This window comes from Benincasa hispida, chromosome 2, assembly GCF_009727055.1.
Source record: "Benincasa hispida cultivar B227 chromosome 2, ASM972705v1, whole genome shotgun sequence".
NCBI lineage: Eukaryota > Viridiplantae > Streptophyta > Magnoliopsida > Cucurbitales > Cucurbitaceae > Benincasa > Benincasa hispida.
In genome coordinates, this window is record NC_052350.1 from 42567678 (window position 1) to 42581892 (window position 14215).

A 14215-nucleotide genomic window follows, 5' to 3' on the forward strand; every position below is an offset into this window, starting at 1 on the left:
AAATTTGGGACCAATTATAAATTGGTAATAACGGAAAGGAACAAAACAAACCATGTAAGACAAGAAAATCTAACACCGAGGTGCTCAGCCACCAACACTTTGACGATAGAGTAAGCAACGGTTAGAGAGCTAAGAGAAATGGAGAATTCATAGTATTATTATCAATATACCTCAAATATCTTGAGCCCTCTTGATTATATAAAAAAATGATTTCATATTTGTCATCAACTAATTAACCTCGTAAATAATTAATTTGACAATTACTAATTAAATATTATTGAAATTTTTTTAAAATGTAAATTTTAATAGTAGATCTACTTAAGTTATTTTATCTAAAATACAGGACTTCCTGAACCAACCTACTTCAATACTATCTTAAATCACCAATTGACCCAAAAGCTTAAACTGATAGAGGAAGATAATTTTACTTATATATCATCTACCACTTCAAACATTCCAAACTAAGCAAGAGAGCTTATTTAGAAACTAATTTAAAGTATTATTGGGGAAAAAAAAAAGAGTAAGTTACACAACTAAAAGTTATTTCAAATTCTCAAATCTCATCCCCAAAATCTAATTCAATGGTAGGATTCTTCTCCACCTGAGTTTTACAATAACCAAACAACTTAACAAAACAAGAAATCAACTGCTCTTCCATAACTTCTTCACTAGGAAGCACTTCCACAGACTCTTTTCTCAAAGATGTCACATCTTTATCAGCAATCCCACAAGGCACAATATGCTTAAAATACCTCAAATCAGGATCCACATTGAAAGCTAAGCCATGAGAAGTAATCCCATTTGAAATTCTAACTCCAATGGCTCCAATCTTCCTATCTCCAACCCAAACTCCTGTTTCCCCTTTCTCCCCAGCTCTAGCTTTCACTCCATACAAACATGCCATCTCAATCATTGTCAATTCCAGTTTCTCAACATACTTTCTAGCCCCAAATCCAACATCTCTAAGGGAAATTATTGGGTACAAAATGGATTGATTTGGACCATGAAATGTAATGTCTCCTCCTCTTTCAGTGTAGTGAAGTTCAGCTCCTAGCTTCTCTAGATCGGACTCAGGGATTAACAGATTATGATCGGTCCGCCTTTTTCCAAGCGTGTATGTGGGTGGATGTTGTAGAGATAAGAGTGTGTCTGGGATTTTACTAGCTTTTCTAGCAGAGACAAGCTTCTCTTGTAGATGGAGTGCATCTTTGTAATTGACAATTCCCATTTTCCATATCTTCAGAGTTCGTGGGAATCTCATTCCCTATTTTAAATGGTTTCTAGAAACGATTCTAACACCCAAGTAACTTCTTAATATCGGGACACAGAAGGGCGGATTTCAAGGATTCAGATTCAGTTCTCTGTGAAGTAATATCGAAATTTACCTCTCTATGATGCTTTCATTGTTGAGATTGATTGTAGAGAGTGTTTGATTTGCTTAAGAGATGAAAATGAAGGCAGAGCAAAATGTAACTTCGAGAATTGAAGTAGATCCACACCTGCAAATAACCAACTAAACAACTTGCAATCCCAAGGTTTCATTCACATATGGCTAAGTTGATAGCATCAAACCATCTCAACATGAGGATATTCTTTTTGCAAATAATCTGCAGGAAGAAAAACAATATAATATTAAAAAAAAAAAAAAAAAAATCAAGAAATAGTTGAGAACTTTGAACTCTCAATTAAGAGTGCAACACATGTATAATATGAGTTGCTTTAACAAAACTATCATGCTAATAGTCATGCTTTAAATGTTTAAAATATATAGAATTCCATCTAAACAATTTAACTGTTTAAAACTATCACAGATTCATCAGCATATCTATTGTACTTATTTCAAATATTCCCTAGGACTAATATGGAAAGCTATTCAAAGTTAACCACACAAGTTTCATTTCTTCTTTTCACCCCACCACCAGATTTGTATCAGAAAAAAGTCGAGGAAACTAGTACCATTATGGGAAAGAAATGTAATTACATGAAGTATCAGTGATAGAATGTCAAAAGCGACTGAGAATGGACGATTCAATCATAATGAGGGAAAGTGAAAGTCATCTAGCTAGTGGTACCTCATATTGCAAGGAACGTTGCACATATTCTCACTTCTACTTAGCTCTTTATGAGTTCCCAACTTTCTCTTAACTATAATGCTTTCTTGTCCATTCCAACCTTAAGAAGTTCAGTAATTCTCTTCTCATATAGGACATGACGCAAGGCAGAAACATCTCGAATCAAATTCCTCACAAGAATATCTCTTTTTTGCTACTTCTCTGTAGTTATCAATCAAACTCTACACATCAAATCTCAAAAGTATTGTGCAAATAGACAAAAACTGCGATTTGAAAATTAACAAAGAAAGAAAGAATAGAATAGTTACTAGGCATAGGTTGAACACAGGTATGATTGATGCACATTTTAAAATAACTCACATACTTAGAAATCCCTCAAATCCATGCATTAATTAAACATTCTCACAAAGTTCTAATAACATATAAACCTACAAATTCTCACAACTTTTATTACAAAGAAGTCTAGAATATTTATTTCTTTCAACAAACAAAGCAACAGAAAATGGATTAATTCAACATCACAACTCACTAAGATGCAACCAAATCCCTACATATTTGGGCATCAGTATCAACCAAAGATAGTGTATTAAGGTCAATTAGCTGCAGTAAAAAAATTCATGTCCTAAATAACCAATTACAACACCTACTCATAATCACAACAACCTCGGCATAATTAATGACCAATGGATCAGCTCCTCTCTAAATTATAGTCATCAATTTGAAAACAAGGTTGTTATTGTTCACATACTGTCAGTTACACTCAGGATCTGGGCATATTCCTTGGCCATTTATTTCTTGGTTTTTTGTTAATTATTTCTTTCCTTCTAAAGCTTAAAAACGTTTGCTATTGATGTAAATACTTTACTGTTAGTATTTCCTTAAGATAGGTCATAGGTTCTTGCCTCATATAATTTCCACCTACATGTAGTCTTCCTTTAAGTGACAAACTTTTGTGTACAACCAGATATCTCTATAGGTTGTACACCTACTGCCCTTGAGTTCTAAGAAAATAAATTTGCTAGTTAGCTACCCAAACCATTTTCATTTTGCAACTATACTTGATAAAATGATAACTTTACATACTCAACAACAAAAACCAATCAAGATAATTTTACAACCATATAGATAAAAATTTTAAACAATATGGAAAGTACTTACATTATCAACAACCATTCATGTAAACTAAGAAAACCTTGGTTGAATGGATGGTGAGTTTGATTAAATTTTGGGTACAAATTACTCTAGAAAAGATTAAAATGAGTTCTTTATCTCAGAATCCTAACCTGGTACTGAATACACCAGTGGCTAAAATGATTCTTTTCATGACAACAACCTAACTAATGCAAACAAAATAGAATCAAAGCATGTAAAGCTGAGTAATTGTGGGAATACTTGAATTGAAAAGGTTATTAAAAAAAAGACCTCCAAATTCTGCACTGTTGCATCCTTATTGGAAGGAAACTAGTAGCAATTTTTACGAAAAATGATAAACTTTGTTGTTGATAGACTCCGATAAATGGTATTAGACTCTCAGCTAAGAATTAGATCTAAATTTTACTATATTTATAAATCTTTTTGCACTGAGTTATATATGTTATGCTAATACTTTGGGTCTATTGCTATATTTGCAATTTTCCCAACAACCTATGTGAATTAATCTAGTTGGTCCTTGTTTGAAATCTTTCAAGCTCTATATCCAACACCAAAACGAAGGGGTAAAACCAATTTGGGTCAAAAGATCATGGGTAACGAAAATAAAGGGGAGAAACTCGAAATTTCAACGATACCCACGCGCAAATCAGAATTTTCTCTTGATTCGTGGCTCTGAATTTCCTTTTCCTCGCCTAATGGTTAATTCATCAGCCATTTGCAATCAAAATCAGAACTATTACACATATTTCCTCAATTTCTACACAGGTTCATACTAGTCTGCCTTCCAATCTCCATCTCCCTCTCCAATTAGCTCATTTGAACAAAGAAACAAACGAAGGACTCCAATAGGAATAAACTCAACATATACAAATACTAAGTTCTCTCTTTCACCCTTGGTAGCGAGCTTACCTGTGCTTCTGTATTTTGGCGTCAATGCGGACAGGGACGGTGCTGCCCTCCCGCAGCGCCGCTGCTGTCCACCGCGGGCGAAGTCGCCAAGCCGCCGGTTTCCGATATGGACGCCTCGCCGCCGTGACAGAGAAGGAGATCGATTGTGGCGTTGCTACTGTCGCTCTACCGTCGGAATGAGGAAGGGCAGAAGAAAGCTGGTGGCTGGGTCTCTTGTGGCTAAGTCCACGAGAGAGAGATGATTTTATTTATTATTATCTCTTTAAATAAGACATCATCTCATGAAGACGAAGAGTTATGACTATTTTATGGAAATATGGATATCAATGAAAAAAAATTAAAATTAATGAAAATCAATAAAAATTGTTATAATTAGTTAACGAGATTTCTAGAGAAGGTATAAAATAGCAACTCCAATAAATTATGAATCTAAATAAATGTGAACTCCGACGCCTGAATTGATAAGGCATAAAAGTGATGTTGCTCATAAATTTTTTGGATTAAACAAGGCGTGAAGTTCAGACTCCTACTTCTCAATTCCTGCCAAACACGTCCTAATTGATCATTTTGAATCATCATTTTCATAAAGTAAAGTAATATTTAGATGTATATTATAAATATTTGTGTAAATACCGATTTGAGAGCATAAATGAAAAAAAAATACCAAATGAAATAAAAGTTTAAGAATATTTTTTTAATTGAAATGTGCAAATGGAAGTTTTAGATAGAATTTAGGATTGAAATATGCAAATGAAAGTTTTGGATGGTAAAAGGGGAAAACATCACATCAATTCAAATTTGAGATTAAAGTATGTGAAAATTTAATAGAAAAAATATGAATGATATTAAAAATAAAATTAGTTTTTTTTTATTTTATTTTTCCAAATTCAAATTCTTTATAAAAGTTTCCAGTTGAAAATTGGGAAAATTTGAAGATTAGAAAAAGTAGCGCATCGAAAAAGCTTCTCTTCCATGGAAAATAATATTGAAAAAGCTTGTTTTCCATCAAGAGAAAATTTCACCGAAATTTCAGGAAAACAAGACAATTTTTATTTTTTAAAATTTTTTCAAATTTTCCCATGAAATTTCCCCAAAAAAAAACTTATTTAAACCTTCAACTTTAAAATAAGAACAATATAACTTAAAGTTAATCCCAAGTTCATTTTTTTCTCACTCATCACCTACAAACAAATCCCCTAAAATTACTAAACAAATCACTTCAAATTTACTCTAATAACATTTATAAACTTCATCCAAATCATTTTAAATTTCTAAATCAATCTATACAACTCAACTAGCTAGAGTAAAACTCTAATGAGAGAATTTACCATCCACTTTAGTTTTGGTTATTGAATAAATGTTCTTTAAAGTTCTCATTTAATCAAAAAAAATTGAGATATCTTTTATAATGAGTTAATTTAATCATTACATTTCTCACCAACAAAATTAGAAATCTTTGCTAAAACAATTAATCAATAACCCATTCAAAATTCTACTAAGAAGAGTTAGAAAACCAGCAACGAAACTTCCTTTCTCATACGTAATATGGCACAATAAGTTCTCTAAAAAATCAATCAAAAGGAATGTTGTAATCTAAACAGAAAAGAGGAAGGAGGGTTTTAAAAAACTCTCTCCTAATGTCATTAATAGCGTCAGAAAATACAACTTTTCTAGACGGTTTACCCATCGAAAAGTCCTCAAAAAAGTTTAAGTTGAAATCTAAATCCTCCCCTAACACTCTATAAGATAGCGTCGGGAGAAGTGACCTATCGCAACAACATTTAAAAAAGCATCGAGATAGGTCCAAAATAGTTGTTTTCATCCACTTTTTCTCGACGTCCTAAAAACATTAATGGCATCAAGAATACCAACCTATCTCAACGGCAATTAGAAAAAGTGTCGGGATAATTGTTTTCTCTCAACGATCAAATTGTTGTTGGAAGAAACTATTTTATCCCACGCTTTTAAAACTATTGGAAAATTTTTTATCGAAAAAACCAAATTTCTTGTAATGAATAGTATAAACATAATTAAAAAAGAATAAAGAAAAGAAAAGACTAAAAGATGATGGTGATGATGATTTAAAAGGTAAATTAAATAGTTGGGAGAGACATGACAAGCTCTAGTAGCCTATTTATTGATTGGAAAAGAAAACTAAGGTTCATTTGAGAAAAAAGGATTAGGCTTATCTTTAATATCTCTAATTCAAAATTGGCTATATTCACAAAGGAAAATAGGGCTGTTTATTTGTAGGTTGTTAAAATAAATGACTTGTAAATACATCATCAACGAGTTATTAGATTGTAAGCTCATGTACGTTTGACTAATTAGTGATGATGGGTAAGTGACTTCTCTTATTCATTGATTAATAAGCTCTTGTTATTAACATTGGAATAGTTAATGGATCTTTGCCAAAACAAACATAGCTCAACTAACATATGTGTTAATAATCAAGAAGTATAGGACTTAAATAAACATAGCTCAATTCGCATATATATTAATAATCAAGAAATATGTGATTTGAATAATCTCACTCTTTATTGTACTAAAAAATAAAAGAAAAAATTATTATAGTAATTATCATTCTATTTCTAAAATGCCACATTAGCGTACAATTAAGTTTAATAATTATGTTATTAAAGAAATCAAAATTGAGCATCTCCTAAACTTTAGAGTCCTAATTATGGTTCAATTTTGGAATTTAGAAATCAATTTGATATAAACATCAAAACATGCTTTATGTCAATTGAGCTCATTTTGTGACTATAGCTCAATTAGTATAGTATTTGTATTATCAATTTCGAAGTCAAAGGTTTAATTCCTCTATTTCACATATTCTTTAAAAAAAAGTGAGCTCGTTTTGGTAAAAGATGTTAGTTTGATGTGTTTGTGTATATATATAAGTTCAAGAAAGAAAAAAAAATTGTATAAATGGTTTAAAATAAGAGGCCCAAATGAAATTTGACCCTATTTTTAAAAATAAATGAAAAGTGGTCCTTTGCTTACATCATCCACCCATGAAATTACCAATTTAACTCCTATACCCTTCTTCCTTTTCCTCCTTCATGTTCTATATATTTTTTTCTTTCTTCCTTTTTTTATCACGTTTCATCTGTCGGCTTCTTCTTCCTCCACCCGCTTCTTCTTCTTCTTCCGCTCATTTTTTCTTCTTCTTCTTTCTTCTGCCTTTCTTTTTCTTCTTGCTTTCTTCTGCCTTTCTTTTTCTTTTTTTTTTTCTTTTGGTTTTCTTTTCTTCTTCTTTATGTGTTTTTTCTGGAGGAAAAGGGAAGTGAGATGGAAGAGAGAATCGAGATCAAGAAGTGTAGCAAAATTTGAATTTAGGAGAGAAGCGAGATTTAGAGAGAGGAGAGAGAAACAAGATCAAGGATGGAGATCAAGAACGAAGAGAAATTGTGTATTGAGGAGAGAGAAGCGAGATTGAGATAGGTTTAGGACAGGTGTGATTTCGGGATCAAAATGGTAAATTTACATATTGCTGACGTGAGCAAAATGTCAAATTTCATTGTTTTTTTGAACGTTGAGCCTTTTTTTCATTTGGACCCCTAAAAAGTGGCCACACGTACGAACCCTTCCTACCCTCTCAAAAAAAAAATTACTTAGAAATATTCAGATTTTTAGATATTGAAATTTTTTAAAAAAATTTATATGATCTTGTGGATGTGGATTTGAACCTAATTTATATTTAGTCAAATTTTAAAAATACGTGATTAGATTACAAAGTTTAAGTGGGCTTCTAAAGTCAATTGTCCTTAACAAAACAAACTAGACATGATAGATGACGAGATGATAAAAAGTTTCTTCCGCCAATTTTAAAACTCCGAAAATTTATTGGTTGAAACTACAAATTAGGTCCTTTTTAAACCTCGAAATTATACATACCATTACCACCTAAAATTTTGTTTAGAATATTAACCTTTCTCGCTATTGCTTTAAGGAGACATTTAGCGTGAGGAAATTGAGATGAGAATAAGGGTGAGAATAGATAATAGATACACATCCCCTTGTTTGATACAAATTTTAAAGCTTTGGGTATGAGAATAAGCTATTCACATGCATTCTTTATACTCATGAATGATATCCATCTAAAAGTGTAGATTTTCTTAATGTCCACTCTCTCTTCTCTTTTAATACATGAATTAATTTTTTTTATTTTATATTAATATTAAATTTATAATCTAGAAAATTATATTACATTTTAAATTATAATGTTTGAATTTAACTGCTCTAGATTTATATTAATGCATCAATAAATTATATATGTAATTAATTAGTTATCATTATGAGTAATATTTTATGTGATGATTTTTTTATAATTATAGTCAGTTTATCATTGATTAACTATAATTCATTATTTTTTAATCACGAAATGTTATCTTTATTTTGTAAACTGATTTTGATTGTTTTATTAATTAATACATCATATTTATATAAATTCATCAAATTGATACATCAAATTATATAATTGAAGGGATCGAATCCTACAGCGGAAGCATTGTGAATGTCTTGCATCCTGCAATTCGATTTTTACATTAACAAATTCAGTACACTAAAGCAGAATATAAACATGTAATATAACATGATTTAGGGGAAAAAAATTATAACCATTTTTACCTTTGTAGATTCTCAAACTTCACGAACAATTCTCTTTAAATTCCAACGATCTTGATCACGAACAATTTCTTGAACACTACCACGAGAGAGTAACCTCGTTATTTTCTAGGATTCCAATAGAGGGATAGATGGTATCCAACTATTGGAAAAGGGAGAGGAGAAAGAGGTTTTGAAGAGTAGAGAGGATTCTCTTTGTGTCTTAGGAAAAATTTTGCACAATAACACTTGTGTGTCATGTATTATCAGTGTCCGTGTCTTGCAAAGGAGCCATAGGGAGACCTTTATATAGAGAAGGGTCAAGCTTTTTTCCTAATCATTTTTCTATTTTTCCTTTTTACAATTAATTAATTAAATAACACTTATTTTATTTAATTTGTACATTAATTAAATAACTATTTGTACATTAAATTGAATTTAATGTGTATATATATATATAATTATCATAAACATCGTATATGTGTAATACCTCTCTATTAATTAATTCTTTGTGAATCTAATTCTCTTGAATTATAGATCATATCCATAATCAATTACATATTAATCACATTAATATATGGTTTCCTCAAATTAATTTGAACAGTTCAAATCATCCCTCTTAAATATTCTCTAGTGAGCTAACAAGGGGAACTAGTGGACCTGTAAATTAGAAGCTCCAACGATATGAGATTAATTGGCTAAACTCATTAACCAAGTTAATCAATATTCGTTAATTGTAGGTATACTCCACTAAAGACCCACAACTGCATTATTCTCGCTACAGATATATTTCTGTGTCCATGGATATAGACCAATAACAGTAAGTTAGTCCTTCATGAGTGTTTGTAACTCTAACTGGGTCAAATTACCATTTTACCCTTGGGTTACCTTTGACTTCTTAAGTACCAGTGCTCTTCTAATGAAAAACATACTATAGTCCATCCAATAAATAGAAACCCCTCTTGAGCCAATGAGATGGTAGAACCTTTTGTTCAATTATCGGAGACACCACTTAAGGGAACACTCATCTACTAACCCTTAAGAAGGGAATGAGGGAATTCCATCTTGTATTATTATGTTCCAGCTTCTCACTCGATCTTGTCCCCAAAATGGTAGGCATATTGGGTCGGTGAACTGGCCACCCTCACCCATATAAATCAAAAGACAACCTCTTGTGGACAGGGGTTCATAATATACGCATGATTAAGATTAAGTTGCGTAGGTCATCCTATTGAAATAGGAACCTAACTAGTTAATGGTGTTACATGTAGTGGTTACTATTTTATGATTCGGTCTTATGCAAACTCATTACACAAGATACTCCCACTCGCATGTCAACTATACAAATGTGTTGGATCATTGTGTTTGTATCAAATACAAAGTAGGTCGTATCCATAGTGTTTACCAAAATAAGGTACCTAGCCTTATCCCTATACTATAGATCCTTCAGGCTATATCTTGGACATTAATCCCTGTATGTCTCCACATACAGTTCAAGACTCATAAGACAGTCTTGGATGTTAGTTTATTGGATTTAGGGTTATTGTTGGTTGGAAGAAAAATTATTATTAGGGACGGATGGGGTTGTACATGAAATCATGCGTTAGACATGGCTTATGTGTTTGCACCCATGCGTCTGAGGTCATGCGTTGGAATAAGGATGCGTTAATCTAGTATACAATGACCTCGCGTTCCTACCACAAGTTTTCCTACGATCGCACCAAGTATAATGCGAACGCAAGTTTCTCGAGTAATCCGAGGTCGAACACAAGGACTTATCACTCAATGATGCTTGTGAAGCAATGCGTTTGAGACGATGAATAAAAATAAAAAGAAGAAGTTTAATAGATTTATACACTACTTCTAATCTTAACTAAACAGACTGAACAATAGAAGACTTGCAATGAGAATAGGTAGATACACAACAACCATTAACGCATAGCAATGTTTATTATCTTAAATCACCCGAGTAATCCAAACTCATTGTACTAACACATCGCACACCTCTCGGTGGTCAGTCGCATGACTATATCTCTATAGTGCATGGTTGCGTTGAGCATAAGATTATGCCTATCTCTAGGAACAATGCAAACTTTGCTTTAGTGTGTTCCATTTCGTACCTTCTCAGGCAGTTAGACACGACTATTTAACTTATAGAAAAGCAATGCAATAACCCATAGACAAGCATTGCTACAGCTTTTCACCAAGCAAAGAGAATTAACTCACTATACTCACACAACACATACCTCTCGGTGGGTTGCTACATGTGTCCTATCTCTAGACTACACGATTAAGTATGTGATCGCCTTTGATAAATAAATGCTGAAGATAAACAATGATAGAGATAAAGATGATGAAGAAGACGACAGTGAAGGAATGAAGATTTTTATTGATCACAAAATGCCTTAATATCTTAAGCTAAAATGTAATACAATACAGAGATTAGAAGAGAAATGAATGACTCTGTGTCAAGGTTGCCGATGGTGTCATGGATGAATGGTGAAGATGTCTCTCTTGAGCTCTATCTCTGGCGAAAGCTCCGGTCGTCACTCGGTCTGGTTTGTGGAGGTGAAGAATTCTCACTGAAAATCTTGTTCAAGCTCTCATCTGTGATCGCAAACCTCTGCCTTGAGGCAAAAGTTTGGATGTCTTGAAATGAAGATCCAAAGGCTATTTATAGAGTTTAAATGCCGACAACTATCATGATTGCGTTATGGCTCACTGATGCTTTTGTCGCGGTATGGGCAATGTCACATCGTCTTATCTTGTTAATACTCCCAAGGTATGCATCCAAGCTTGATTCAGCTGAAGCATCAACGCGTTCTACCCATCTTGATCATTGTTCTTCTATTATGGTTGTCACTCCATGGCCGCAATTCCCAATTGATCGCCGCATTCGCTTGATCATCGCAACTTTCATGCAATGGACGCATTCGATCACCTCAACTTCCATGCGATGGACGCATGCGATCCAACTTTCAGCGCATGCATTTGTCTTTGTGATCGCCTGGCTTCAGCACATGCGTTTGTCTACGATTGCTTATTTCAAACGTATGCGTTTGATTCCTGCGATAGCTACAAAAATAGATACTTTGGTATGGAGTAACACATAATATTGGGGTCAGTGAGGATTTAGGTGTTAATCGACGCAAAACTCAATTTTTCGCAAATGCTAAGTATTATCACCGCATTTTCTACTTATTAGCCCTCATGATTCTAAATAAAAGACTTATAATAACTGGCATTTCTGCCAGTTATCACCCCCTTCTCCCCCTAAACTTAGAATCATGCTTGTCCTCAAGCATGCGTTATACTCAAGAAATTCTTAACTTACCTTCCAGCGTCTCTTTGCAATGACCATCTTCTTAGAATATAATTTACTCGTGCCTCTAACTATGGACACAATGCTCTCCTCCACTTCGGTTGCTTCTCTAAAGAAATCTTTTCTAAGTTAAATTCGGCAAGCCTTTGCTCAAAAACTTTTTATTCATTCACCGCAACTTTTCGTTCAGCTCTTGAGAAAGCATTCATCAAAACAATTCCAGCTTATGCGATTACTTATTCAAATGCGGCGTTGAACCTAGTTACGCTCTTCGTTTTGGCTTACCCCTACGTGTGTCATGCGGGCATCCTAACAATTCTAGAAAAGCTACTTTATTATTGATGATTTTCTTGTAGATACAAGGTTCATCAACATTTTGATCAAAACCAAAAGATTTGATTGCAGTATCAAATCTAATGTTCCAAGATCTGGATGCCTATTTCAACCCATAAATGGATCGATTCAACTTGGAAAATTTTGACATCCATTTTCCATATCTCATAGTCATAATATATGGCTATGAACAAAAGAATTCTTATAGACTTAATCATAGCAATAGGGAAAAAAGTTTCTTCATAGTCAACCCCTTCCCTCTAAGTATAACCTTTTGCTATAAGTCTAGCTTTGAAAGTCTATATCTTTCCAGCTATATCTCTCTTTCTTTTATAGATCCATTTGCACCCTATGCGTTTTACCCTTTTAGATGGATATACAAGATCCCATACTGAATTGGAGTACATAGACTCTATTTCTAGGTTCATGGTTTTGACCAATTAGTCCTTGTATATGTCATTCATTACCTGTTTATAGGACAATGGATCCTCAGTACCATCATCTGGTATGATAATCTGAGTTTCAGTAAAATCCAAGTAACAGTCAGGTTGTATCAAAATCCTCCCATTGCGTCGTGGCATTCTCAACGATTGAGAAGGACGAGACTGATTTGAAGTGTTGGCTTCTTCATTAATTCTTGATGAAGGACCAACTGCATCAACAACCCTTGTTAATTCTTTAGTAGCTTCACTTAATACTATTTTGCTTCGTGGTTTATGATCTCTCATGTGGTCTTCCTAAAAAAATGTAGCGTTTGTCAATACAAACACCTTATTTTCTTGAGGGTCATAGAACAAACCACCTCTCGTTTTCTTAGGGTAACCAACAAATTGGCATAATCTTGCACGAGATTCCAACTTCTTAGAATTTTTCACCAACACATGTGCAGGACAACCCCAGATTCTGAAGTAATGTAAACTTGGTTTATGCCCCCTCCATAACTTGAAAGGTATTTCAAAAACACTTTTCGAGGGAATATTGTTTAAGATGTTAACTACGGTCTCTACTGCATACCCCCAAAACGAGTTAGGCAATTGAGCATAGCTCATCATAGAAAGAACCATATCTAATAAGGTTCTATTTCTCCTTTCTGATACATCGTTCTACTGAGGTATACCAAGTGCCAAAAGTTGGGATTGAATTCCATGTTCTATCATATAGTCTTATAATTCTAAATCATGTACTCTCCACTCTGATCAAATCGAAGTGTTTTAATTGTTTTACCTAATAGGTTTTTAACTTCAACCTTATACTCTTTGAACTTTTCAAAGGCTTCAGACTTATGTTCCATTAAGTATAAGTAACCATATTTTGAATAATCATCTACGAAAAAGATGAAGTATTTGTACCTTCCTCTAACTTTTTATTCATTGAACCACAAAGATCCGAATGTATGAGCTCTAAGGGTTCTTTGGCTCTATAACCTTTTTTACTAAAATGTATTTTAGTCATTTTTCCTTCGAGATAGGATTCACATGGAGGTAATTAATCATCTTTTAACTTGCTTAGAAATCCATTCATTACCATCTTTCGATCCTTTCGAGATTTATGTGGCCTAATCTCCAATGCTAAAGATACATATCATTGTTACTTGGAGAAATTTTTCGTCTTTTTGTTTGAGTATTAGCAGTTTTAAACATCTCATGATTCAAAAGTGTTTTTGATTTAATTGGTCTTAACACATATAAGTTGTCTTCTAGTTTAGCTGAACAAATAGTCACACTATTTTTCATAATAAACATTTTATTTGAATTAAAAGAAACAAAGTATGATTGTTCAATTAAACAAGAACCAAAACAAGGTTCCTCCTCATTTTGGA

The 14215-nt window shown here is 33.0% G+C and overlaps 1 protein-coding gene across 2 annotated transcripts; it reads right to left on the minus strand.

The window, feature by feature from the left end:
• Positions 1-540: 540 nt before the first annotated feature.
• On the minus strand, positions 541-4401 carry LOC120071674 (octanoyltransferase LIP2, mitochondrial). Of its 2 annotated transcripts, XM_039024048.1 has the most exons (3): positions 4134-4401; positions 2073-2273; positions 541-1607 (listed from the first exon to the last, which is right to left on the minus strand). In XM_039024048.1, the coding sequence occupies exon 3, from the start codon at positions 1259-1261 to the stop codon at positions 554-556; it is 708 nt and encodes a 235-aa protein (XP_038879976.1). In that variant the 5' UTR covers positions 1262-1607; positions 2073-2273; positions 4134-4401; the 3' UTR covers positions 541-553. The 2 variants fall into 2 exon arrangements, with proteins under 2 accessions (XP_038879976.1, XP_038879977.1); XM_039024049.1 differs by lacking the exon at positions 2073-2273.
• Positions 4402-14215: the final 9814 nt, after the last annotated feature.